General features: G+C 39.3%; 1 protein-coding gene across 1 annotated transcript; it reads left to right on the forward strand.

The window, feature by feature from the left end:
• Window positions 1-27,198, forward strand: fancc (FA complementation group C). Its single transcript, XM_041041408.1, has 15 exons — window positions 1-132; window positions 3,064-3,291; window positions 7,002-7,089; window positions 7,284-7,378; window positions 12,784-12,891; window positions 12,991-13,055; window positions 13,684-13,848; window positions 14,389-14,545; window positions 18,150-18,205; window positions 18,392-18,491; window positions 19,734-19,809; window positions 21,631-21,730; window positions 24,075-24,249; window positions 24,912-25,124; window positions 25,731-27,198. Exons 2-15 carry the CDS (start codon window positions 3,097-3,099, stop codon window positions 25,920-25,922), a joined length of 1,785 nt encoding a protein of 594 aa, XP_040897342.1. The 5' UTR covers window positions 1-132; window positions 3,064-3,096; the 3' UTR covers window positions 25,923-27,198.
• The last annotated feature ends 332 nt before the right edge of the window (window positions 27,199-27,530 follow it).

Here is a 27,530-nt window from a genome sequence, read left to right on the forward strand (position 1 = left end):
GGGAAGTTCAGTTTGTTGATATCGCGGGAAGACAAGCTTCTCTTCTTGTCGGAAGACATAAAGAATGAATGGATATAGCTGATTTCTGCTCTGTGAAGACACTAGTTTAATGACCGAACGTCTTATTTACATGTAAGTCCGCACTTGAGGTTGCTGCTGTTACACGACTGTAGAGGGATACACTTGCTAACAAGCTAAAGACCTGAAACAACGGAAGCTCCTGGCAAAGACGGATGAAAATGATCAAAATGCAGAGTAGTGAGCGTAGTTCGACACCGTCTGACACAACAGCAGTTGTATTTTGAAGTTTTTTGGTATCTTTAAATTGAACTGATTTAGTGTTTCAGCGTGTGCAACTGCAGTAAAGCGGAGGAAATACTGGCATCGTGTGGTGTGGTGTTGTTGTTGCATTCAAACGTTTCTCTTAGGAAGGTTTGAACTCTATCCAGGAACACCTGGATAGAGTGAGATTTCTTGGAGCTGTCTAAGGTATAGTCATAAAAGAAAAGGTTTTGTTCAGCTCATTTAGGCTAATGCTATTACACGTCTTCGTCATTTGTTTCTACAATGCAACATTTGACACGTTCACTTGTAACCATTAATTAGTACACACCTGAATAAAGGGCACATAGGTTTACTGAATGGTATGGAAATAGTATGGAAATGATGTGAACCATATTCTGTGGCTTTCCTATTCATCAGATCTCAACTCAAAAACAGCAATAGAAGATTTTGGATCAACGTGTCAGGCACTGCTCTCGACCAGCATCATCGAAACACCAAATGAAGGAAAAAAACAATGGTGTTTCAACCCTCCACTGGAGTTATGGGGATTGATGATTGATTTGGAAAATAATAATCAGTTGCCATCTTTGTAAGGGTTTAGTGAGTAAGGTGTTGATTCTTCATGTCTCTGATCTCTGGTGAAACACCATTCCTTATTCATTCATTTAGTGTTTTGATTAAAGTGGTCAAGAGCAGTTTCTAAGATGTTGATCCAGAGTCTCCATTAGCTTTTAGTTGATGTCTGATAACTAGGAAAGCCACAGCATGTGGTTCACATCATTTTCTTACTCATCAAACGGTTCGGTGACCCTTTGTGCCCTGTATGGATGCATCTGTATTGGTTATATTTCTCCACTCATTTATTCATGTGGTTGCATGTGGACATGTGATAAATGTTTGATTTTAGGAACAAAATAATGGTGAAATATAAAATTACATTGGCCTAAATTAGCTGAACCAAACTGTTCAGCTATTATTGAGACAGCCCTTACATTTAATCCAGGTGTTCTTCTATAACATACTGAAGAAACATTCAGAAGTAAATTTGTAGAAAGTGATGTTTAACTGATTTGATTATACTGAAATAATGTCAACAATCTCATAATTGGTACAGCAAACTTACTCTTACCCAAAGTCCACAAGCTTAGTTTAACAAATCTTCAAAGATAATATTTGACCAGTCACATCTCGTTCCTGCTCCAGAAAGTGTTCAGCCAACACCAGGGCTGCTGCTGAGCGTGTTTGTGTACATGTACATATTTCTTTTCTGCCTGTGTGACATGCGTTTGCACTAACAACTTTGTGTAAGTGCAGTATATGTGTGTGTGCGTGTGTATATGTAACTGTGTGTGTGTGATGGAGATTGTGGACCGTCTGCTACTTAGGTATTCAGCAAGCGGTTCTTTTCCACTTGTGCTTTGCTGAAAACTAAGCCCCCAACACAAGTCAACAAGAAGCGTTTGTTCCTAATTTGGTTGGGCTTTTTTCCTCCCCGAAAATGAGTATTTATATATTCACATCAGCGAGCCATAGGGGCTTTCCAGCAGAGATGATGGCAAGACATTAAACAAATCGTGTGTAACGAGGTGATCATAAAACACAACCCTGTGGTGTCCCACACAGACCTGTCATTATGGCAAAAAACAACAAATACACACACACACCCACACACACCATTCTCAGGCTATATACAGACATGAAACACATCCTTGCACACACCCTTGTGATCTGCCCCCCCACGTTTTTCTTTCTATCATCATAAAAGGTGAAGAATGTACTGTTTATTTCTCAGTAGGCCATCATGGATCTGTGTGTGAGAAGGCTTGATCGCCTAGAGCTTAGAAATTTGATTGTTAGATTGCTGCCATTTTGCTTCAATTTATTTTCCACTTATTATTACTTCCACTTATTATTGCATTATCTGCCTCTGCTTTCATAGAAAGTGGTGGATGATGTGGGCCACACATGCACGTATTAAAGCAGAGCCCAGCAATTACATTGGCAGACTCATATTATTAAGTGATGATGGTTTATCCAGATATATTGGTATCACTGTTTAGTTTGGCAAAAAAATGCAAAGAGATATTTGATCCTCTTTCTTCTTAATTCAGTTTAACTAAAAGTTTAAAACTTAATTATGTAATTTAAGTTTTTTAATTTATGGTTATAATTTACTTAATAGTAAATGCACATTTAGTAATATTTATTTAGGGTATGAATGTCTTCATAATTTTTGTTAACAATCAAACTTTCTTACCAAAACACATTGTGTGTATCTTCAAATTCAAACATTTGCAAAGCTGTTTTTAAAAAAAAAAAATTTAAAATACTGCATTGTTTACATCCATGTTTACTAGATAGCAGTCTTCTTCACTGCCTTTGTTAGCACATTGCTGTGTTTCTTTGTGTGTGATTGTGTGCATGACAAATCAAATGGGACCCACTCTTAGAAACATTGCTCCAGAACTATTAGTAGTCAAAAAGTCCACAGGGCATCTTATATATTCTGTTTCATAAAAGGTCACCTTTGTTTCAGGCGAGGTGGCCCACCTCTACTACAGAACACCTTGGAAAACTGAATTTATTTAAAACGTATAGGGATGCTGATATAGTACATTGAAACATGTGAAGTCAAGATCACAATATAAAGTTTAACAATTTTCCAGCTCTAACAGTCACAAAATAAAAGTGATAAAGAACAGATAATAAGTTTCTTGTGTTTGTCTGCATAATCCTTGGACTTGTCTCATTGTTTATCTCACCTTGCATCTCTCTTAGCTCCTAAGTAGATTCACCGGGACAAGAAGCCCAATGTCTCAGTTGCAACCACTGATCCAGCTCCAACAAACGACAGAGTCCTTGCTGAATGTCCAGGAGATGCAGTTCTGGCTGGACAAAGCAGTGGCTTGGGGCCAGGCTGACAGTCCAGATACTCAGAAGGACACTGGCCCGCACTTGAGTAGACTAACCAGTTACCTCCGAGATCTGCTTACACATATCAACATGGTAAGCAGTTAGCGTGAAAAGCTGAGCTCATATCTTCACAGCCATTATTTTGTGAACTTTGTTACAATGCAAGGTAAGCTCTGTGATTTATATTCTTGAAAATTCAGGTTGTCTTGGTTCTGCGCTATTTTTTCCCAGATGCCTGTTAAGTCTAATTAAATGCTTTATCGCCAGTCTGTTTTACAGGCTCAACACACCTTGCCTAATAAATTAGAACCGATAATCACTTAGGCCGACCAGTCTAACAGCCGTCTGATTAATGAAGCACTAAGTTAATTCAAACACCAGCACGTCTGGTACACAGACACATACACATACACAAACACAAACACAAACACAAACACACACACACACACACACACACACACACACACACACACACACACACACACACACATACACAAACGCACACATGCTCACTCTCAGTCTGAGCCAGGGCATGAACAGTAAGTCCAACACTGGTAGAGTCCCACTAACAGAGGCTGCTCTGTGCTATGCAGAGGCTGTGTATGTGTGGCTGGCAGTTCTGCAATGTTGAGTTAGTCAGGTAATAGCCGCAATGGGACTTCCAGCGCTAACCTAATGTATCCCCGTATCAGGCCCAGCAAATTTGGGACGGGGGCAGAGGACAGGAGTGGTGTAGAACTGCGATTTCAGTGTTACTACAGCCAGACCTCCTCCTCCTAGCTCTTGCTCCTCAGGACTCTCTGTCTCGCTACTTTTTATAACCATTTTTCTCTCACACTTCTCCCCCACATAATATGCTCTTTTTCTCACATAAGAAATATATATATATTTTTTTAGTCTTACAGTCATGGTGTTTTTGCAGGTTTTAATTTGTGAGTCCCTAAAGTCCATATGTTTTACTGTAACACTCTGGTTAGAATGAGTCTCAGTGTCTCTGTCTGTTTTACTTTCTCTCTACTTCAGCGACTAGCTATATATTTTTATAGATTGAGCATTGACTGGCTATTATTTTTTTTCTGTCTATCTCCTCCTCTGTTAGCATTATTCGGGGGATACGTCATGCAGAGGTGTCAGTGTGTTTAGAATGATGGAACGGATTCAAAGAAAGAGAAAAGAATGGTATAGCTTAATTGGGTTTAAATTCTTTTTACTGGCAGTGGACTCATAAAACGCACGCCGAGGATAGCCTGCTTCTTGGCAGTATTTCGCATCCTTTGATGACTTAACTTTCCTGTGGCTTATGCCCTGAGATGAAAAATTCTACTAGTTATTATTAATTTCCAGGTTAACACATTTATGCAAAAGTGGAGGAAGTTCTCTGTTTGAGTAGCGCCTTTCTTTGTGAAATTGTTTGACATTTCTTTTGAGAGATTCACGTAAAGACCAAGACCACTCTCTTGTCTGTACATTGAATATGAACCTGAGGCCAGCAGCCAGTTCTCTTAGCTTAGCTTATCTTAGGATAGTTGAAAGAGAGGGAAGATATTCAATTTACTATATTGCAAGACAAGGAAAATCAGTTAATTGTTAGATTTTAGGACCTAAAATCCGACAAAAATCTATTATGTTTGCTTAGAAAAATGACCTAAAATGCATCATCACAACAGTTGCCAGTTACGTTTTTTTCTCAATTGACTGATTAATAGACTAATCCTTGCAGAGAGTTATCTGTGAAAATGTGCACTTGCCATTTAGTTGTACACCTATTCACCTTAAAAGTCTCCTACTTTTTTTTTTTTTTTTCAACTGTGGTTGCTACAGCAAAGATGGAGTATTACACCACTCCTCAAAGGAACTGTTAGATGGATGGGGAGTTTGGGGGATTCTGCAATGCACTCAAGTGTATATTTATGTTCTCACCATAGTAACTTCGCTATTTATTGTTAGGGCTACTCTGATTGTGGCTCAGTGATGTCAGGGACAGAAGTGTTTCCTCACTGCTCTCTTCATTGTTGTCTATAAACTTGCCCCATTTGCCTCCCTATCTAGTACATTATCAGTCAGTTCTGTCGGAGGTATCTGTCCCTAATCAACACAAGATACATGGTCTCAAAGCCCATTTATAATTAGGGACAATGTTGACAAGGCTTTGATGGTGATTTGGCCCTGGTAGTCAGTGATAATTGCTTTCTATTGCGATGGCTCATTCTTATAGGCCTTCCTGCAGGAACACAGCGCTGTACAGTTCCTATTGTAAATGAAAATTCCTTTTTAGCTACATCACTAACAAACAAATGCACATGTATACTCACACACAGGCAAAACGTTTACCATGTGTTGTTAGATTGATAGGAAGGCTGAGTGTGAGGGCTGTTTCCAGACAGCGTTGGCGGTGTTGTGGGGGGGTGGGGGGGGGGGGGGGGGGTATAGTGGCGGCATTAAGAGAAACTACTTGGCACATTACGATTCTGCTTTCCATTAATGGTGATCTCATCCACTTGAATGAGTCAAGTTAGACTCTTTGTCTGTCTGATGCTCTTTTTGAGTCTATAGACTTAAAGCTACCTTAACATTTCCTTTTTCTTTGCTCCATTACTGCTTTCTAATTGTTTCTGATGAAAAGAACAGCACTGATGCATTGTTACTAACACACGCTTGTAAATTTAAGTAATACGTCACTTCTTTGATGTGTATTCTTTATGTCCAACTGTAGTCATCATATTGTAAAATATAATGGGGTCTGTGTTGATTTATTAAAGCCAGGAAAGCAGTCAGGTGGAACAAAACAATATTGTACACCTGTGTTTTTACGGAGTTATGTTGAATCAGAAATTATTATGAAAGTCTTCATTCCACCTGACTTGAAGGTTTGTGTGTTCTGCACTGGACAAGCACAAAAAAAGGATTATGACATACTCTCCTCTTTTTCACATTGGCAAGATCCTTGATGTACTGGTTTTGGTATTCAGTCACACTCAAGATACTGTAAACCAAGTCTTGATTTTCCATTAATTTCAGCAAGCTGCCTTGATATACTATTGGAATCTTTCCAAACAATAACTCAAAATTTATACAAGTGAGGGTCATCTGGGGAAACTGAATGTTTTCAAAACTGAAATGTTCAGGATGTCAGGATTAAAGGTTAGTAAAGTTCTTAAATGCAGTGTCTGCCTCAGCTTGAAGCTTTGTGGATGTTTTAATTGGCTGTGAGGTTAAATAAATCACATGGTCTGCTGTTTTGAGGTGGATAAACAAGCACACACACACATACTTAAACTCTAACAGGTATGGCACCCTTGACCAGAGCCCTGTTCTGCACTCTGTTCTCTGTATCTCTCACTATGGACTCTGGTGAGAATAGTGACATGATCAAAACACAGGAAGCAAAGGTGATGCATGAGTAATGTACTGTACACCTGTGGATGTGCCTGCTATTGAACCGTCATTAAGTAGACTTGGGGATTGTTTGGATCTTCTGATGTTTGGTGTTGTGGCAATAGCTTATGAGGAAAAGGATAAAACAAACAAGGACGAAACAGATGAGGAGGTGTAAGTTTCTGTGATACAGTGAAACAATGAAAGAGACTTTTTTTTATTAGCTTCAGTCATGTTTGTTTATGTGCCAGATGGTTAAAAAAAACAGACATTACTATATGTGCCTTCCACTCAGAGGAATAACCCACTTAAGTTATAAGTTCAAGCTAGCAGTCTCATAGGCGTAAGAACACTCAAAATAAAAAAAAGCACATAGATCATTAAATCCATTATCTCTTGTCTGTGTCTATCTCTGATCTTTCCCTAAGAGTTCCACAACAGAAACCATGAAGAGGCTGCCCCTCCTAGGCCAGTTTCTTGGCCGACTGTGCTGGAATCCTTATGTCACTGCTGATGGTGAGTGCACCTTCTGGACGGCTTGTAACTCCATCAGTAGCGGAGTACAGTGGTTGGACCAGGTCCAGAGTAATGGTAGCCTATTAATCTGAAGCCAGGTTTTCAGAACTCCCAGACAAACAGAAGTAATAATGATGGTAACAACGCTGAGATCACGGTGTGTAATGCGTTGTGTGGTGCTGTGTTGCCTGCAGATACAAGCAGAAAGCTGCTGTTCCAGTGTCTGTGGGGACTGTACTCAGAGCAACCAAGCAATGCTGTGGAGAGAAAAGCCAACCAGTGGATACGGGTATGGACCTGACATTCTCTATCTCTCGTAATACAGAACTCAAGGTTAAATGATTAATGAGCCACAGAGACTCAGGGACATTAGGTAAACTTACAGTACAGACATTTTTATTTTTTTTTAATGAGGGAAAAGGTTAAACAGTGATCCATAATGGCTTTTACATACCACCTTCAACCTCTTATTGTAGCCATTTCAGTTTAAACTGAAATTCAGGGGTAAACAAGGTAGAAATACAGCTGGGATGCACTGGTGGCTGCAGGGTTTAGAGCCAATAATTTTTTTGTTGCCTCAGGCTGAAGAAAACGTTTTCTAACAAACCAAACCAAATGTTGTTGTATGCAAGTGCAAATTATGCAAATTGTATTATGATGTGTAATGTTAATATTTGACAATGGCAGCAGAAGCCTGGATCACCTGATACAGAGACTTTCAAAGCCAGATATGGACTCTGCTCCAGTGGGTCTACACAGAGATTTAAGACATAATCATAATTGATGAAAGCTGGAATAGGTGGAGATGAAAACTCATTCAGAAAATCATATATAATATTCAGAAATCAAGCTGTGGTTCTATCCATTCATAACATTATTTAGTTGTTACTGTATATTCTCTTCCAGCCATTCATCACATCTTCTCTCTATATTTTCCAGCCTGATCTGTTTGCTGTTTATGTCCTAATTAGTTCTGGACAGACTTGACATACAGATTAGTTGCCAATTACAGATCATCCCTTTAACAAACACTCTTAGAAGAATGTCTCTTTGACTGCCTTTGGGATGCTGAAGAGATTTTCTGTCTGATTTACTTTTAATAGGAGTTCTTTCGCCAGCTCTCTGTGTCTCCTCTCCAATGGGACATGGATGATGAATGAGGGAGATTGGGTCTCTGTTAGTCTAAGCCTTTTGTGCCCAAAACTGTAAAACATATCTTGAAAGCAAATTAAAATTGACTGTTTCACTGCCTCTTGTCACCAGAGAAGGATCAGCCTTTTATATTATGGTTAGTTGATCCTACTCACAGTGTGTTTTCAAGGCGCACACACAAAGGAGGGAAAGAGAACAGAGGGAAGTAAATATTCTGCAATTTTCAACTCTGAGAGGGTTCACACAGATGGCTTATAATAAACAATGTGGGACCTTCACATTTTTGCCAGATTAACTGTGTGTTTGTGTTCTTTTGATTAATTTCTCATCTAATAAAACATCTTGCTAATTAAAACAGTGCCTTGAAAGTAAACCTTGAATTTGCCAGATGGTCTTTGACCCATAAGAGGGGAAGCTGAGTGCATGTGTGCAAGGTACTGTTTGCATCTATATCTGTGTGTTTTTGTATGGGCATGTGTTTTTGTAGGCACTGTTGTATTTGCGTATCAATTTTATTTTTTGGGAAAATGTGGCTGTCATGGGTGTGAATGAAAGACAGCATGGTAACACTTGATAACTAAGATGTAACTACTTGTAATGGTCTTTTATTTTGAAATCAATTAGTCAGTTTAAGTTTTTAAGCAAAAATGTCCAAAAAGTCAGTGGTCCCAACTTCACAAATGTGAACATTTAGTGGATTCCTTAGTCTTCTGTGATTGTAAATTGATTAGAAAATTACATTTAAATTGATTAATTTAATTTAATTAACATTTAAAGACATCACCTAGGGCTTACAAACTCTCATGGGCATTTTTCTCTGTTGTCTGACATTTTGTACACTGAACAATTAATTGATTAATCAAGAGAAATTATTTGTCTGATTAAACAGTAATCAAAATAATAGCTAATTATAGCACCACATTGATACTGATCCTGATAGATGTTTAAAATCAGTCTGTGTTCATGCTGTGTTTTCAGCATTGTATAAAAGTAGTTAATTTTCATTCAGTGGTTTAAATCGGGTTCACTGGGGCCACTCATACTAAAATTGCATGCATGTATTTTATACTACAGGGCACTAGTTGAAAGTGTCCAAAGAGCACAAGTACAATAAACTGCAAAACCGACTCTGCAGCCTCTCCTCACTCTCCTTCTCTTCTCCTCCAAAGAAGCTTCCACTTCCCACAAATGACAGGAATGGCGGGAAGCACAAAAAAACCTATTCACCACAGCTCAGCCCGTCTGGGGGAGCAGGGCAGATGTATGGTTTTAGGCCAGAGATGGTCTGTCTCTGTGTCTCTCCCTGTGTCTGTGTTGTGTTGGAGTGCTTGTCCTGGAATGCAGAATGCTGCCTGTTTTCTGTTAGCCCCGTCTGATCTTGCTCCCCAACATTGTTTTCTTGCTGTCTCCATAATAGACTGAGGGTCTGGTGCTAAGTGCCACCTAAATACTGTGTTTGTGTAAGCTTATGCATGTGCTCCCATATGTTTGTCAGCATTTGTGCAAATACATGTGTTTTAATGCTACTGTATATACTTTTATTACCCACATGGATTTTTTTCCCCCCTTAAATTACGATAGCACACATATTTAGTAATTTTGCCTTGTCTCCCTCATGTGTTCACTTCATCCCTCCATGCCTGCTTTTCCTTTCCACATCTGAGTGTTCTCACTGGGTTTGATGAATGCTGGGTACAGCCACATAGCTGCAGGCTATGTCAGATAGTCATTAGCTCAATCGGTCTGTTTCTCGACATCCTGTACTAGCAGGGGGACCACACAGTGCTGCAGTAACATGGCATGATCTTTGAGGAGATGACAGATAAGTAGAGTATGAGAGTGTAATATTAGAGGGCCAGAGGATGGATACTTTGATAGCTTAATCTTTGATGTGTATCTGTACTGACTCAAACAGGGAGAACCACAGGTAGGCCCTGGAGCTGCTGTGGCTGCTTTATAGTTTTAAAACATATTTCTAAATCTTTTCTCACATTGGTTGCTCATATTATGTGATTTTATTTGAAGATGAAAGTGTCTTTGTCACCATAACACATCTTCATCTTCTCTTTCTTCTTGGGTGTTATCCCTTGACTCACTGACATTATCTTTTATATTTCTTCATTTCACTTCAAAGGACTAGTTTGAAATTTTGTAAACTTTGCTTATTTCACACCTTGTTTGTTTAATCCATACACAAACAGAAATATAAAAATGGCAGTTGGTGCTTTTACAGGAAAATTTACCTGGTTTAACTACTTCTTGGCTACCAACAGCCTTGGATGGTGTGATGGATGTATAAACTGTTTTTCTTTGGCTATACTTTGTCACTCCTTCCAAATTGTCTTTTTTTACATTTCTGTTTATGTACGAGTATGTATGAGATAATAAATGAAATACAGTGTCTTCATTTTTGAGCTTTAGATATACTGGCGGACATATTGAAGTCCGGGTTAGCTGTGATTCCATTCATTATGCTAAGCTAGGCTAATTGCCTCATCCATTATATTTTCAAACTATCCCTTTAATCTCACAGTTTTACATTTGGGATCAAAGTAATTGTAATTGTGTGATGGTATTTGGACAAAAATACGTCCAGACTTTGCAGTCAAATATAAGAGTTTTTCTTTGCCTTTATTTCAAAGCACCATTTGTGACCCACATGTAAACCAAAGGATAACTCCACCTAAAATAAATAAACACAGGACTGGAAACTAAACCAAACTTTATCTGAAAATCTGATTCTCATATTTGTATATTATTAAACACCTCAAATTCATGTGGTCAAAAAGAAATCTGGTGCTTAAATTGGGCAGGAAAAGGCCCATACTCTTATTGTAATGTACTCTGTGTCAGTGCACCAGGTTTGAGCTTATAGCTCCATTATTTTGCATGATCATCCTGCCTTCTTCTGCACTCATTTCCCTTATTTTATCTTCCCTCTTTATGTTTCAGCTGTTTTGACCATCTCAGGCTATACTTGAGTCTTTCATTGGTTTTGAGAGAATTCAATCATGGCCTAGTAATTGTTAACAGGCACCCATCAAAACCAACCCAAGTCTTTGCCTTGTGCATTTTTCTACATCCTCTGATTTTAATTTTAGATTTATAGAGGGATAATTTCTACGGCAGCAGCATGTCCAAGCCCCCAAAGCCAGCTCGGTTGCTGTTTTCTGTGAGAGAAAGATGACTTTTGACCTAAAGTATTTGCCATCCATCTATCCATTTGCCCTTCATCCCATTCCTCTGGTGACCACACCCTTTTTCCCCCGCTCCAAATGCAGCCATCGCAGCGCGTTCCAGTCCCTCTCTGCCATTCCTTCTAACCAACCTCTCTTCCATCTCTTATCCCCCAGCCCCACTGTGCCTCCTTACCATGGGTGGGATAAGTGTGATTGGTTTTGTATGTACTCAATGTGCTGGGTTTGAGGGTGCTCAGATGGTAGTGATTGGGGTTGTTTTGTGAGACTGTGTGGAGGGTAAGCATCTTAGCGTGCTGTAGGGCCTGGCCAAAGAAACCACACAGCTCCACCAACAGCACTGCAGCGCTCCTCTGCCTGAGATTTTATGTTTTTCCTCTCTCACTTCTTGTTTTTTGTCCTCTTTTTCTACATATTGTGCCTCTCTGTCTTTTTCTCTCCTCATCTCTTGTTGATCCCCTTTCATCTTTAGTTTGAAAGGGATTTGTACTTTTTTTATTCTACTCTTAGTGGTGTTGATGTTTCTCTATTTGGTTCATCTGAGTTGTAAAAACAGATGTGTGCTGAAGATGGCTGTTTCTGTTGGATGACACTTTCCAACTTGTACCAGTAAATCAACTTATTGTGGTTGAATAGAGACGACTGTTCTTAAGGTTTAAATCAATCCGTAATTCAAAATTATAGGTCTTTGGGTTTTCATTGCGCTTCTGAGTGAATACCAGTGAAGAAAATTCTTGTCAGACCTTGAGTTTATTAATCATTAGACTGCTGAATGCTGTGTGGCATCGTTTTATTTTTTTGAGAATGCCAACATTGAAAGTAAAATAAGTCAATGTTTCTCAACCTTTCTTCTGCACGTTGAGAAAAAAAACATTCCTTTTTGTAACTTTCCATTTTTTTGGAAGGGGTTTGAGAACAGCTCCTGTAACATTATAACTTATAGTATGAGTCTAGTGGTCCCTCTCTTTGTTCCCTCATTATGACTAGCGTTTTTCACAGATGAGAATCAGCTGAGTTTATTAGTCTCGTTTTATCAGTGTATGATGAGGCCCCTTCTGAAAAATCCTTGTAAAACACCAAGCCCCTCTGTAACAAAGAATGTTTATTTCTGAAGTTTCTCATATGCTGTCCATACATTCTCACTTACTGGAATGCCTGTTCTGCACTCATGTGGTTCAAATGATATGACGCCAAACAGAGTCATCCTATATTCCAGTAACTAATTAGCTTTGATGTTATGGATCTGGGGGTCTGGGCAGGTTGTATTAAAATCTTGTCCCCTGTTATGGATATACACACAAAGTGCCAATAATCTGCTTCACATTGTGCTGCCCCCCTCCCACAGAAAGTGTTGTGTCAGCTTGCAACAGAAGAAGATGATGCTGCAGCGCAGGTATTAATGAAGCACATGGGTGTACCACCTAAAGACTACCATCTCCAAGTCCTGAGAAAGGTACTGTTTCTTTATTCCTTTTAGTCTAAATCATTGATTTATACTACTGTATATGTAGCTATATGACACACGGTGTATGTGCTTTTTCCTGCTTTTCAGATGGTGGCATTGCTGCAGGAAAACATTGGAAAGAGCTGCAATTCTCTGGGAAACATAAATCAGAGGTACAACACAATAAAAACTAGGGCTGCAACTAATGAATATCTACATAACTGATTAATTTGCTTACCATTTTCTGATTTAATTGTTTGGCCTACGAAATGTCAAGAAAATTGTGATCAAGTATCATCATTTCAGTTTCCCAGAGCCCAAGGTGATATCATCACGTCTTGTTTTGTCAAACCAACAGGCCAAAAACGAAGACATTCAGTCTACAGTGATGTACAACAGTGAAAAGCAGCTAATTTTGACATTTAAAAATCTGGAACTGGAAAATGTTTGACATTTTTGTTTGAGAAAAACCCAAATGATAAACCAGTTATCAAAATCGTTGCTGTTTAAGTGATTAATTGGCTGATTTTTGGCAAATTATCAGCTCTAATAAAAAAAATAGCTTCCATTATAGATTAAGTCTGACCCACCAATATTATACTTAGTTTTCAGAGTGATACATAATAATAAGAATATACAAGTCTTAAGTCTATCTAAATCATTTTGTTTTTAGAAATACACAAACAGTGCCTTAAGCTGGAAAGGGTCAAAGCACATTAATCCTTAAGGAGGTATGGATTCCTATGTTTCCTAACTTTGGTAATATTTTGTCCATGTTCAACATTACGTGACTCCGTACAGGTGTTCATGTGACAGCATTCTGGCCACATCAGAGGCTTGTGTCCCTCTGGTCACTTGTCCCGAGGCTGCTCCTCTCATTGGTGCACTGCTACAGAAGTCAGCGACTTGTGTCAGAGCAGCTCTTAATGAAGATTTCCTGGATGCTCTGAGCTCTGCCTATTCAAGGTAGGGCTCCTAGAGGGGACTCAGGTGTGAAGTCCCTTTTAGACTAGAGCTGTGTGTGCAGCCACTCCCTGTTTACTAATATAGTGAACTTAATTTGTTTTATTTGAGTGTCAAAATTTGAGTGTGAAATTTATGGACTATGTAGCGCACTCAAACTTTCCCACAACTGAGCAGTTCATGGCATGTACGCTACTTTCTGCTAACAATTCCATACTGCAATGCATTGTATTTTACAGTTGTGAAAATTACAGTGGTGGGTTGCTACAGCTGTTGATGATGATGCAAAGTGATCATAACTCATAAATATCCAAAATCTCAATTTACTGCTCAGTATGGAGTAAAGTGTAGAGTATTTATTATATAGAGAGAAGTGATTGAGTGATCAGAGGAGGGGTTTCAGACACAGATGATGACATACTTTTGACAAAGCCATATCCAAACATGTAATCCAGCATGTAGAATAAATATATCCAGTGATATGAGATATGTAAAATGATGTGGTATGATACAAATTTATCAGTGTTGTTTTTTTTTTCCCAGCCAGAGCTTGCCATTGGAGGAGCAGGCAGTTGTCAGTCTGTGGTATCACAGCCTGTCCAGCCTGGAAGAGGCAGTGCTCAGTCTGCTGGAGTCTGTTCTTACCAGCACAGGGTCAACACCACAGAAGCTGGAGCAGCAAGTAGCACAGTCACTATTGGTGGGTAATTTTTACAATGACAGCAGGATAAAGTCATGATTTTCACAGATGTGATCAGATTCAGCTAAGCACTGAAGGACCCAGTTCAAAAATTGTTTAATTAACAGTCTAAAACCCAAAGATATTTAGTTTACAATGATATAAAACAGAAAACAAGAGTAAAGCATTTCAGAAACTGGAATCTGTGCTGTTTTTGCCCTTAAAAACAGACTGAAACAATTAATCAGTTATCAAAATAGCTGTTGATTAATTTCTGTTTATCATCTTATCGGTTAATCTACTAATCGTTTCCGCTCTCCTTTATAGGTGAAATGTCTTATTTTGTTTCAAACCAGCCTGTGGAGCCCATGGTTTAAATTTTATATTACAACTCATTTACCTCTATGAGCAATTCCATGGCAGCACCTCGCAAACTACTATGGGAAGGAAGGATTCTATGGTAGCCAACCCAAAAGGCCAAACTGCATTGTACATGGAAATGATCAGTATTGGTAGTAAAGTGTGCAGAAAATGAATAGTATGTCATCTGTGAAACCGTTAAATTACTAATGATGGCTTCATTTTTTCATCACAGTCTGAGATGATGCGACATTGCACTATGGTATTTTATGCAATTTTACTGCTGCGTGAATTGGCAGCGTTTAAGACTGTTGATAAATTGTTGACATATTGCTGCTGTTAAATGGGTTTGTTATGTACATATTTTGACTCATCTGCCCTGAATTATAGAGTCTCACATCAGAAATCACTGCTCACTCCATATGTTTTTAACTCCTAATGAACAGCTCTGTAAACTGTGAAACCAAACAGTTTGAATATAAGCCCTCCTCATTTTAATTGTGAGATATAGAGTTGTAGTGTTTTCATATGCATAGTTCTTGGAAGCATTCCATCGCTTTTTTGGTGGATCTTTATTGACTGTGTTTGCCTGGCTAACTCACACCATTTGGCTTTGCTCTGCATGCATCTCACATCATTTGGCTAGCTCTAAACCACATCTCACATCATTTGGCTTGTGCTACACAGCCTTTACTGTGCTCTGTAAGTACTGAACTCTCCGTCCTTGGCCACTGCTCACTTCATATAACTTAAGATCATGCCCAGTTCAAAAGTCAGAAGTGATTTTTGATTTATAGATTGTTGCAACTAGCTATTGAAGGCGATGTGCTCATTACTACACTGCAATCACAAAATAACAATAGTTGTCTTCCTTTCTCTTTGCCAACAAGGGCAGCTTTTTATACTGCAATAACATGGAACGTTGGACAAATTAGTGCGACCACTGGGATAAGCAAGGATAACCATAATAAAGTTAAATGTGACACTGAAAGTAGACATTTCAAGCAAACTCAGACAAAACTCTGAAATTAGACACAAGATATGTCTACCAGAATTTAGACCTATCTCTGTAGTAATTATTCACTGAGTAAGCATGACTTAAAAATAAAGTGGAGGGAAGTAGATTAATGTATGTAGACATGCGTTCTACAAATTGTTTGCGCCAAAGGTCTGTGCCCAACATAAAGCACCTTGTGTGCACAGTTATGAATGGCATCCTGTTTACCTAAGTTCCTGATTGCATTGCCCTTGGTAGCTATACATGTCAAAGAAACTCGAGTGGGAAACAAAAATGTACATGCCATTTTGCCTCATGTTAACTTTGGTAAAGTTTGTCAGTTGTGTCACTCTTGTTTTCCCAGAGTGATGGTCCACTTGAGCTGTGTACATAACAGGCTAGCAATGCACACTTCTTTAGTTTAGGGACTGTTCTCAAAAATTAAGATAGATTGGAACACACTGGTGTATGAATTACTAACTCTGCATGCACAGGAATATGCCTGGCTGTTGATTGCACTTGATTTTGTAGGAGCTACTATGTTGGTAAGAGGAGTTCTGTAAACAATCAGACTAATTCTGTGTATGGGTGTATGAGAGACTGGCAGAGAGACCACTTCTCTTTCCCATCATGGATCTTTTGTTTACCCTCTCATCCATCTCTGATTGACCTCTGTTTTTATCACCTTGCTAGTTCACACAAACACGTATGCATACAAACCCTAACACACACATGCCTTTAGTCACTATGCTTTTGTTTATGATATTACATCTGGTGTAGTGTGTCTGTCATTAAGAGCGTGGGCGGCAAACGTTTAGGTTTCACTTGGCCTTCAAGTTGTTTGGATGTCAGATGGGTGTTTCATGCGAGTGTCTGTGGAGACGAGTCTCTGTTGCTGTACATGTGTTCAAGCAAAAAAAACCCCCAAAAAAACGAGGGGCGTTTGAGCAGACTGGCTTGTCTCTCTCCTCGCCTCCCTTTCACTCACTTGTTTAAACTGCAATCAAAAATGGGAAACATGAAATTAGGCTCACATTCCTCGTTCCCAATAACAATAAATACTCACTTCCTGGGCCTGACTGCCAAAAACAGGATGTTTGTTGTGTGCTGTAATTGACCCTCCTTGAAGTGTTAGTGGTAAGGTATGGAGGAGGACGCTAAAAAAACCCATCTGTTTTCACTAGGGGGAATCATGACAGTTCCCACACATGCATGCATGCTGGCATGCAACCCACGTACGCAGATGCACACTGACATACATGAACCATATGCCAGCGTATTGCTGTTGTCCAGCCAAACAGTTACATGTAAAACAAGTTATGTTTGATTAATGCAGTTTTCTTGCCTGAGAGGACAAAAAAAGAAACACATGTCAAAACTGAGAATGAAAACATGTTGGGACATTGTAATGACACCATATAAACACTGGGTGGGGCTGTTTGTTCTTACTGTGGCTGTAATTGGTCTGGTATTCTTACATTTAGTCAGTGGTGCAGTTTCAAGTGTACCTGGACTGGAGGGAAAATGCCCCTTTATAAACCCAGGCTGTAGCTTACATATACTAATATAATGCCGTTGTAATGTACCATTTACAATTTTTAAGTACTCACACCAGTGGCAGCTTTTAAATTGGCTGAGTAAAGTAAATGAATAGAAAAGCTTGCTCATGTCTGATTGGGGCTCTCCTTTTAATGTTTCTATTTCTATATTATACCTCATGATTAAAGCCTGTAAGGTCGACTACATGCTCTCCTCCTAAAGTGAAGCACACATCCCTATATAAGAGTGTGGGAGGGGGGTGCAAGGAAGAATAATTAGGGACTAGAAGATATAAAAAAAGGGAGAGGGAGGCAGACATGAACAGTACAGCTGTTAAATGTTTGCACTGGGGCGTTTTAGAATGTGTTAAATCCAAAACACATGATGAGTGTGCATTAGGAGAAGATGAGAGAGTAAGTGGGGGTGTGCGAAGGAAGGGCTGACAGAGTGGTGAACTGAGTGGTTAATGGGGAGAGAGTGAGAACAAGGATAAACTGAGGCACCAGAGCAGCGAGGTTAGAAGACGATGCATCAGTGACACCCAGAGGTCAGTATTTTGGGTAAATGATTCTGCACTCTTTAATTGGTTATAATAGAAGCAGATCTGTCTCATCTCATGGTTAAGATCAGTATTTTCTGTACAATCTGGATTGTCTGTGTTGTATATTAGTATCTGTGAAGCAGTGTAACGCTATTGACTTGTAAGATTTGTGTTTTTGTGTCTTTCAGCCTAAAGCGTGTGCTCAGCACTGCTCGATATTCTTGGTAGTAAATGACATCTTCAGGTGAGTGCTGGTTTGTCGTTTGAAGATTGCTGTGATGGTCGTGTGTGTGTGTTGTTGTATGTTGTTAAATTGTATGTATGCTGCTGAAGTAGGTATTTCTGCATGTGTGTTTGCAAATTCTATGGATGTGTTGTGATTGTGTACACCATTTTTGTGCCTGTGTGTTTGTGTGTGTGTTTCCGGCAGGTCCATCCTTAAGCAAGCTGAAGGAAATGAGTGTGTTAAGTCTCTTGTCCAAACCTTTACCAGCTGTTTCCTCAGGGAACTGGCACTGCTGCAGCCTCAGGTATGCCCTGTCTTTGTCCTTGTTTCTTGTATGGGTTGCAACTAATGACTGTCAATTAATCTGCCTATTATGGATTAATCAATTGTCCAAAACCCAAACCCCATATTCAGTTTAGTGTCAAGTAAAACAAAGAAAAGCAGCACATTCAAAAAGTCTCCTCAATTCATTATTACATGGAGAGAGAAAATAAAAATCCACGTTTTCTTGTCACCACACTCCACCACTCTGTGTTGTTTCCTGCATTAGGTGCAACTTCTGTGATGAAAGCCAAAACATTGAAGTCTAGTGTAGTTACAACCAGAAGACACACAACACTTACCATATCTTAACCTAATCCTTTGCTGTGTCAGGGCTCAGTGTCACAGAAGATAGGACTTCACCAACTGTAATAAATTCTTAAGTTTATAACTTTAGAAGTCACCACTGATTCTTATCCACAATGTTCCCTGGAAGTGAATGAATGGTCACTTTTATGCTGCAGGCTTAGGTGCACACACAGGGTGATGAACAATTTCCTCCCCTCTGCAGGCAAAATCACTTAACATTTGATGAATCCTCCACATCGTTATCACTTGATCTCCAGTCAGGATCTCACTGCTCAACACTACACACACCACAGTTCACACCTCTGCCTCTTAGACAGTAAATGTGAATAGCTCTTAAATCAACTATTCTCATGTAATAACTTTGTATTTATAAAACACCTGCAATGTATAGATATCACTGTGAACTGTGACGCTGATGCGTCGCTATGTACTTCTCAACTTTTGCTAAAGCTCTCAGCCCCCACAGATTCTGTCAGATGTACATGAGTCTGTTGTTGTTTAGGGTTCCTCCATCAACACATCCTGTGTGACTACAGGGAATTGTTTGGCATTCACTTGTCAGCCATTACTGTCAAAATTCCAGAAAACAGATAGGTTACTAGGTAGGTGTGATGTATTACCTGCTACACGGTTTTGTGAATATGGCTTCACTCCTTTTCACCTCTATTAACCAGTAGATGGCAGTGCTACAATGTATTTACAGGAGACTCTGTTTTAATGGCTGTAGTCACACTGCAGTAAACTCTACCCATTACACGCTACATTACACATTAGCACCTACTGTATCAGCCTTACACAGCCTCCCATTCAAAATGTCATTTTTCAGGCTTTCAGAGCACAGTGATGTATGAGTTCAAGGTAAATATGATTTACATTTATGAAGCAACAGTAAAAATTGTGCTTTGTGTTGTTTCAGAGGTGTGTGTCTTTGAAGGCGTTCTTCCCACAGTTACCTCAGAGTCTGTTGGTTTCCCTGCTGACCCTGCCGTCAGGTAAGTGTGTGCAGATACACCTATGCTGTGTGTGTGTGTGTGTGTGTGTGTGTGTGTGTGTGTGTGTGTGTGTGTGTGTGTGTGTGTGTGTGTGTGTGTGTGTGTGTGTGTCTTTGTCTGCTTTTGGATGTTTCACTCTGACACAATGCACAAACCCTTGTATTGTGAGTAAGGGTGTATTCAGGCATTCTTTAACGGTGTGTAAACAGTTTTCCTGCTGCAGAATGAATGAGCTCTTGTGCGTCTTGTTCTTGCTAATCAATAATAGTTAGTTAACAACTTTGTTCATGTCTAATATAAAAGCTAACATGACGTGGGACGGAAGGGTGGCTTACAAATTCTCAAAATGAATAAAGTGTCATTTCTCATGTGGAATCTATACAGAAGTTTAATGAGTTGGCTGCTTTGTACAAGCCAGTATTTATTGTGAGTAACTGAAACCATTGATCGTCTTACTCAAACACACTTATACACTTTTTTATTCTTCTCATTAAGGCGAATCAATATTAACTTTACTGAATATGTATTACCAGTGTTGTATGGGAATCTTTACTCATGAAGGGATGCACAGTAGGTGAATGCAGGGGCACACTGAAGCAGTGCTTATCAGCGTGTGCCCAGACTGGCCTGTAGGCAGAAATGATTTACATGAATGGAGCCATTTAGGGACACACTGGAGCCCAGCCAGAACTCTGAGTTAATTATTGCTGTGTGTGTGTGTGGTGAAGGGCAATTTTTCACCGGAGATTGAATGGAAATGGTACTGTGAAAAGTAGAAGATTTGAGGTTTTATCATGATTTGTGCTCCCTCTGAAAAAGTTATAAATTAAGAGTCAGCAGTGAATTGTTAAAACAAAGCCTGGGTGGAAGAACTGGAATCAAGATATCAGGCGTTTGAAATATTTGTTAGTTTGTTTGTTTGTCAGTTAGGTGGGGTTTTAGTGCAAAACGAGGTTTGTGGTCGCAAAGTTATTTTGACAGAACAATGCATTATGTGACAAACACCACTCTGGCCCTTTAAGCAGTTAAAAATAATAGCTGGAAAACAGGAAAAAGTAATTGCAAGCAGTCACAGAAGTTCATCCAGTTCTGCTTGGGAAATACTTGTGCCTGATATTTGGAAAGTTGTCCGTTAAAGTTATTTCACATGCAAAATTTTCCGGGGGTACCCTCTGGACAGCAGTAACTTCTCTTTTTGTGTGTGTGTGCGTGTGTCTTATTTGAATGTATTCTTCATCTTAACATCAGAATGGTTAGATATTTTGGGAAATACTCGTTTTTGCCGAGAGTTAGATGAGAAGATGAGAAAGGAGAAGACAAGTTAGCCTGTCAACAGGAAAATAAATCTGCAAACAACTAACTTACTAATCAAGAAAATAACTGGCTAATTAATCAGTAATAAAAATAATTGTTATAGCTCTTATGTAAAAAAGTTGTGGTGTTGCCTGGAGTTAACATGATGGAACTAGTTCTTGGTCCAAAGCAGTGACCTCTTGGAGTCTTGTAGTCACCTTGACTTCCCTCTTGGTACAGATTAAAACCAGCATGACATAGGTACATTTCTGTGTTTTCAGTCTTTGCGCTAAGCTAACCGGCTGCTGGTTGTAACTTCATATTTACCCTACACATACGACTGTGTTATCAGTCTTCTTATCTATCTCTTAGAAAGTAAACCAATTTATTTCCCATAATGTTGATTCCTTTTACGCTGACTCGATAGCTGGCTTTGAATCTTGTGAATCCTAATTGATTGTAGAAGGTGTGTGTTTGTGTTTCAAGTAATCATTATGTGTGTGTGTGTGTCTGAATATGTTCTTGCAGAAATGCCTCGAGAGGCTTGGAGACATCACTTGAACTGGCTCAGCAGCTCATTACAGAAACTGACAGAGGAGGAAGAGGAAGGAGACAGCAGTGGCACCAGGTTAGAGTGAGAAAGGCTCGTAGAGAGAATGTGTTAATGCGTGTCTTCTTACACCACCCCACAGAATGCCTGTGTGGTGTTCTTATTTCCATTAGCTGCTGTTGAGGAGGTGGTTAGTCAGATATTTTCCTCTTTCATCACAGCAGAGAGGTCCTGGTGCACTGCGTGGCTCCTCCATTCGCTCATTAGAGGCTATTAGATTGGGAAAGAGAGAGCTGTGGAGAAAACAAGTGTTGGAAAGCCCAATAAGAGGGAGAAAAGGAATGCAGAAGAAGAACCAGAGAAGCAGGGAGAAAGTGGACAGAGGAAAAAGATACCATATCAGCATGAAACAGAGAGAAGCGTAGGGTGAGCAGCCTTGGTTGGACGGATTTAGAGGAAAAGAGGATAGGGGGTGCGGATAAAAAGCAGAAAGGAGTTGATGTCCTAGAGATGGAGACAGCTGACTTGATACCCTCCAGCTGCAGTTTTTAACAGGGCCCATTATCCCCACCTCCGCTTCTTTCTGGATCTCCATGCAAAATTCCCAAAACATTGTTCTGAGCCAGCGGTGGGAAAGTAGTATGCTGTGTTACTCAGAGCGAAGATGCAGCTGCCAGGGCACTGCAGAGGGCTGCTTCTGGTTGTATTTGGGAGCCAATGGGAAAGAAGGGAGATGAGGAGGAAAGCTCTAATGATGGTATTAAGGAAATTTGAGAGTGATCTTTATCACTCTTCTAACTTCAAGTGATAGTCTCACTGTTGCAGCTGTGTAGCTTTGTTTCACACTCTTTCTGCCCAAATCTCAGTCCATCTTACATTCTTGCACACTTCTTTTTTTTTTTTTTAACATTTTACAGTAATCCATGACAATCGTGTTCTTTTTATTTCAGTACTTAAATTTTAATTTCAGACCAGGAAGTATTTGGCATTTTTGCTTGAAGAACTTGAAAGGCTTACCAGTTATTAGTGATTAGAAATCTTAGCTCTAGTCACGTCCATGATTTTGCCATCCCACTTTCTGTGCCCTGCCATCCCTCTCTCATTTCTGGCAGGACTGCGTTCCACATCTTGCCAAGATAGGGTGAACAGACATTGAAGTATTATAAATGTAAATAGATATGGATCGTAAAGAGGTTCTCTCAAGGAAGACAAAGTTTCGGTCTAAATTTAGGATGGATTTTAGGGTGGAAGTGCCAAAAAAGCATAAAACTGATGCACACTATTGTTTTCTAATTTGTTTTTATGTGATTAAGTATCACCCGTTGAAAGAGCCAATCACAGCTGCCCCTCAGCGTGATATCACCGCTGGGAACAAAAAATGAGATTCAGTATCTAACTGAATCAGATCTGTATAAAAGCTTTGTCTGTCTTTGATCATCCAGAGCTCCTGTCAGTTGGGGGCGGGGACTAATATTATTGGCAGCCACTCAGAGTTGTGGCTCATTAATAAAACTCTTGTGATGTAAATTACCCCAGACAGTCTGTTATTAGAGGGTTTGTGTGGCGCACCAGAAACCAAGTGGTTTTATGAAAACTTTGGTGACACAATATCATAATTTGTTTCATAGAAAAACACTAATCAATGCAATTTGTCAAAATGTATTAAAGTACCTCACCCCTTCTAAAAGTTTTTTTTTTTCCTTTTCTTTTTTTAAACCATTTGGACAACGTGTAAATGATTCGGCCAACAATTATCTGTTGTATTTTGCAATAGTTTGGGGCAGCACTTGGAGAAGGAGAAAGTTGTTCTCTCACACTGACCTTGGAAAAACTGAGGATGGGATGGACTGAGTGCCAGGCTATTTAGGAACTAAATTACCACCCAAATCACCTCATTTTATAGATATTAAAACCTGTTTATAGCGCTGTTAGCCTCATAGACTTGGGAAGTCCCAGTGTAAGACTGTTTGTAATCTAGCATTACAAATTGAAGCTGAAAAAAGAGAACTGATTTGAAAAAACTCTTTTTTTCAGCCACTGCTTGTAGAACCTTCACCTATAGACTGAGTTTCCTCAGTTGTAATGTAGATTTCTGAAAAAAAAAACCCCAAAAAAACCAAACAACCATGCATCTGGACTTTGTGGTAAGATTTTTTTTAAAATGCTGTTTCCAAGGTCAAGAATGATTTTTTTTAACCTCAATATAATTGATGATTTTTCCAATAAATTATTCAGTCCTTTTTTTTAATTGCAGGCCATACAGCATGTGTTAATGTAATAATGTCCTCTGGTGTGTTGCACTGTCATTTGTCACTTCCACAGCAGCAGCACAGAAGAACCCTACAGATCCCGTGAAGCTGAGTCAAACCAAGTCAGCTCGTTACCTGTAGTCCTGAGTGTTGTTTCTCCTCCTGTTTCACAGGGGACACCACAAAGTGTTTGAGGCCTGGTTCCTGCTTGTTCAGTGTGCCCACTGGGTCAAGGTGACTGTCCAGCTGCTGGGGACCTCAGGGCCAGAAGACTGTGGCCCCCTCCTGTGGCTGCTGACCTTCTACCACCATCCCACCAACAGGGGGCACCACAGAGCTCTACAGCTGGTAAGATTGTCCTCCAAAAAAAGGCATATTAATTCATTTCGTTTTTTAGCCATGCTACTAACGTGTCTTTAGGGATTTCAACTGCTGGATGGATCGGCATGAAAATTTTGACAAGAGAAAGTAGTGGATATATACTCTCAGATAGTCTGTCTGTAGCATGTGGCGTATCATAACTCAGCAACATCACAATGTGGATGCTCTGTTATTTGCCCCTAGCAGGTGTGTTGTCGCTGAAAGCCACACAACAAAAACAGAGAAAGAGAAATAACACATTAAAGAATAAATTATGGATGACCCCCGTCTGAGAGGGAGAGAGTGAGACAGTGGCGAAGAGGGAGGGAGATACAGATGAGGGAGGGGAGCTGGGTGAAAAGGGCGATGTAGTATTGATTTCTCAGTGAGTGTCTGGCCAGCTGGCCTGAGTTTCATCTCTCTGTCTCCTGTTTGTCCGCCTCCTCTCATAACCCTGGGAGACTCGCTTTGGTCGCCGCCATCTCTCCCATTACAATCTCATGTCCAACTCACACAGGGTTTTCTTTGTTCATCGTTTGTGAATTACAAATTTATTGAGTTTTATTTGCAGGAAGGATACTTAAAGTGATTCTTCAGTGTTGTCTATAAATAAACACCTGCTTTAATTTAACATATTAAACTGTTTCCAGGTGCATGCCAAAGAAGCATGGGACCACCTACACTCCCTTTTCTCAGTCTTAGCTCGTCCACTGCCCGTTGACCACCTGCAGTCACTGGTCACTCTGCTGTCACCACAACCTCTGCAACCATCGCTGTCTCCATTATTGATCCTCAGCCTCTTAGCCAGCTTTGCTGTTTTCTTCCAACAGTCGCTGAGTGGTTCAACACAGATTTTCCAAACGGTGAGGAAACAGTGTTTTCGTATACACATTTTTTTAGGTCTGTGATGTACATTAAAGGTTCCATTAAAGTGAAAGCAAAGAGTGTAGCATCTGTATTATGTTTTTAAAATGCAAAATTCAAATAGATGTAACATGTAATGCACAACTGTCCTCACACTTTGGACAGTTGTGTTATTCTTTGGATTGGATTGTTTATGACAGAAAAAAACAAAGCAAACCACACTTTTTCTTTATTTTTGGCTAAATGTTTGTTGAATTCTGCTGTAATAATAGATATTCCTCAGGCAATTACTGGTAATTGTGGGTTTTCAACATACACCAGATTTGTTTTTGTTTTTGTTGGTCAACTCTAATTGCTTAGATGTGGATATATATATATGAAATACACAAGCATGAAATCAGTTTCTAGAAGTTTAATTTAAAGTACATTGTTTAGGATAATCTAGTTTGCTGTTGAATTTAATATATCTCAAATAATAAGTCTCTTTTTGACACAATACCTTTTCAGATACCAGTTTTCCTTTTTCTGGTTAAGCATTTTGGCCCGGTCACAAGCAATATCTTTTTTGTCTTTGTGTGTGTGTATGTGTGTGTTGGTCTGTCCAGGTGGTGGCTCGGTCTGGTCGGGTTGATGAAGCAGCGTGTGTTCTCAGCTCACTGGAGCTCGGACTAAATAAAGGAAGCTGCTTAGCAAGCGACACTAACAGAGTTCATCTAAGGATCAAGGCACTTCAGAACACACTAACACATATGCATGCAGCATGGAGCCCTGCTGAGCACCAAGCACACACACTCTGAAGCAGGTGAAAGCGCATTCCCACGCACACACACGCATTAATACAAATAACCACGCAACAGTGAGTTCATCCTCAGCTCAGGGTTTTTTCAGGGCACGCTTGCAGAATGACAAATAGCCACACTCTTGTGTATATATGCTGGGTACAATGACAAGAGTGTGTCAAAACAGCACAGCGAGGACAGATTATGTGGAGAGGATACAATTATGTGCAGACACACACACACACACACAACACAACTACAAGGCCCACAAGGACACTTGAGGAGTGACAGATCACACTGCTAAGAAGCAGCAGCGCGTACAACGTGTCAGAGTCCTCCCACTCATATAATTGTCTCACAAAATAAATCCTTCACGCTACACATGCTGACTGCAAGACATTTAGGTTTGAAGGAAAGAAAAACCAAATGCCAGTTATCTTTGTATAGTTCTCTCTCTCTCTCTCTCTCTCTCTCTCTCTCTCTCTCTCTCTCTCTTGTGTGAAAATGTTTAAATGAGAGCCATGTTCCAACAGTGCTGAGTATATGATAAAATGTGAATAATGGAATGTAATGTCACTTATTTCTGTATTTACATTTTCTGTGGTTTTCATTGTTTATAAAGTCATGATTTCCGACATTTAAAATTATTATCGGAGTGTAACATTTGCGAATGCCCGGCTTATGCTTTTACATTAATTCATTACAGCGTGAAGGTTCATTTTTATTATTGATTAATCTGTTGATGGCATTGATTAAAAATCTAATTATTGCAGATCTGAAGTGTTTAAAAATATAAATATAAACAAAATAGATTTACATTTTTTATTGTGATCTTTGTGTGAATGATTTAAGTTTGGTATCATTCAGGATTATTGATATTTTATTTTGAATTTGATGTACTGTGTTGCTCACTCTTAAAAGTAAAAAAGTGAGTTAAAGTTAGGAGCTAGAGTTCCACATGAACTCTGTGCCTTCTTTTTTCACTCAAAAGTCCCAAAAAGATTTCCCTTCTCTTGTCATCTGAAGAGAGTAGAAAGATGTATTTCTGTTCTATAAATTATTACTGATCAGCAGATATTACAGTCAATGCAACAAACACCTGTCTGACCCTGTAAATGTACAATTTTTTGTGTAGCATCACACATCAGTAAACTGTAAAGAAAACTTTTTTACTACAGAAATCAAATTTTCTTCTCTGCTTTCTGAACAAAAAATGTGCTTGGACTTTTTTTTTTTTTAATGAATGCATGAAACAACCAATGTTTAATTCAGTAAAAAATAAATAAATAAAAAAGATGTGCATGAATTACAATCTGGTTCTGATATTTGTATATAGTTTGTATACAAAATAAATGTAATTCGCTTCTTGCACAATAACCCTGACGTTAGAACTTGAGCATGTGGGCCAGTACTTTGGTCAAAACTACCGGTGATATAACAGCGATCGAGTTTCGATCGATTTTATTTTATTTACATAGCAGTACCCATGTAGCTAACATTTAGGTCAGTTGTCCTGTATTTGTTTTAGAATTATCAGTTGTTTTTTTTCGTTTGACGCTTTTAGTTTCTTCTGGTCGAGAAAAGTGAGCTCTTTTTTCAGGGTGCCATGTTTTTTTGTTTTGTTCA

Source organism: Toxotes jaculatrix, chromosome 7, assembly GCF_017976425.1.
Source record: "Toxotes jaculatrix isolate fToxJac2 chromosome 7, fToxJac2.pri, whole genome shotgun sequence".
In the NCBI taxonomy this organism is placed as follows: Eukaryota; Metazoa; Chordata; class Actinopteri; family Toxotidae; genus Toxotes; species Toxotes jaculatrix.

What these genes read in the sequence shown, in the direction of transcription:
- fancc (XM_041041408.1), top strand. Translation starts at nt 3,097, where the DNA reads ATGTCTCAGTTGCAACCACTGATCCAGCTCCAACAAACGACAGAGTCC. An exon ending in GGAGACAGCAGTGGCACCAG is followed by an intron (nt 21,731 to 24,074) that starts GTTAGAGTGAGA and finishes CCTGTTTCACAG; the next exon opens with GGGACACCACAAAGTGTTTG. An exon ending in CAACACAGATTTTCCAAACG is followed by an intron (nt 25,125 to 25,730) that starts GTGAGGAAACAG and finishes TGGTCTGTCCAG; the next exon opens with GTGGTGGCTCGGTCTGGTCG.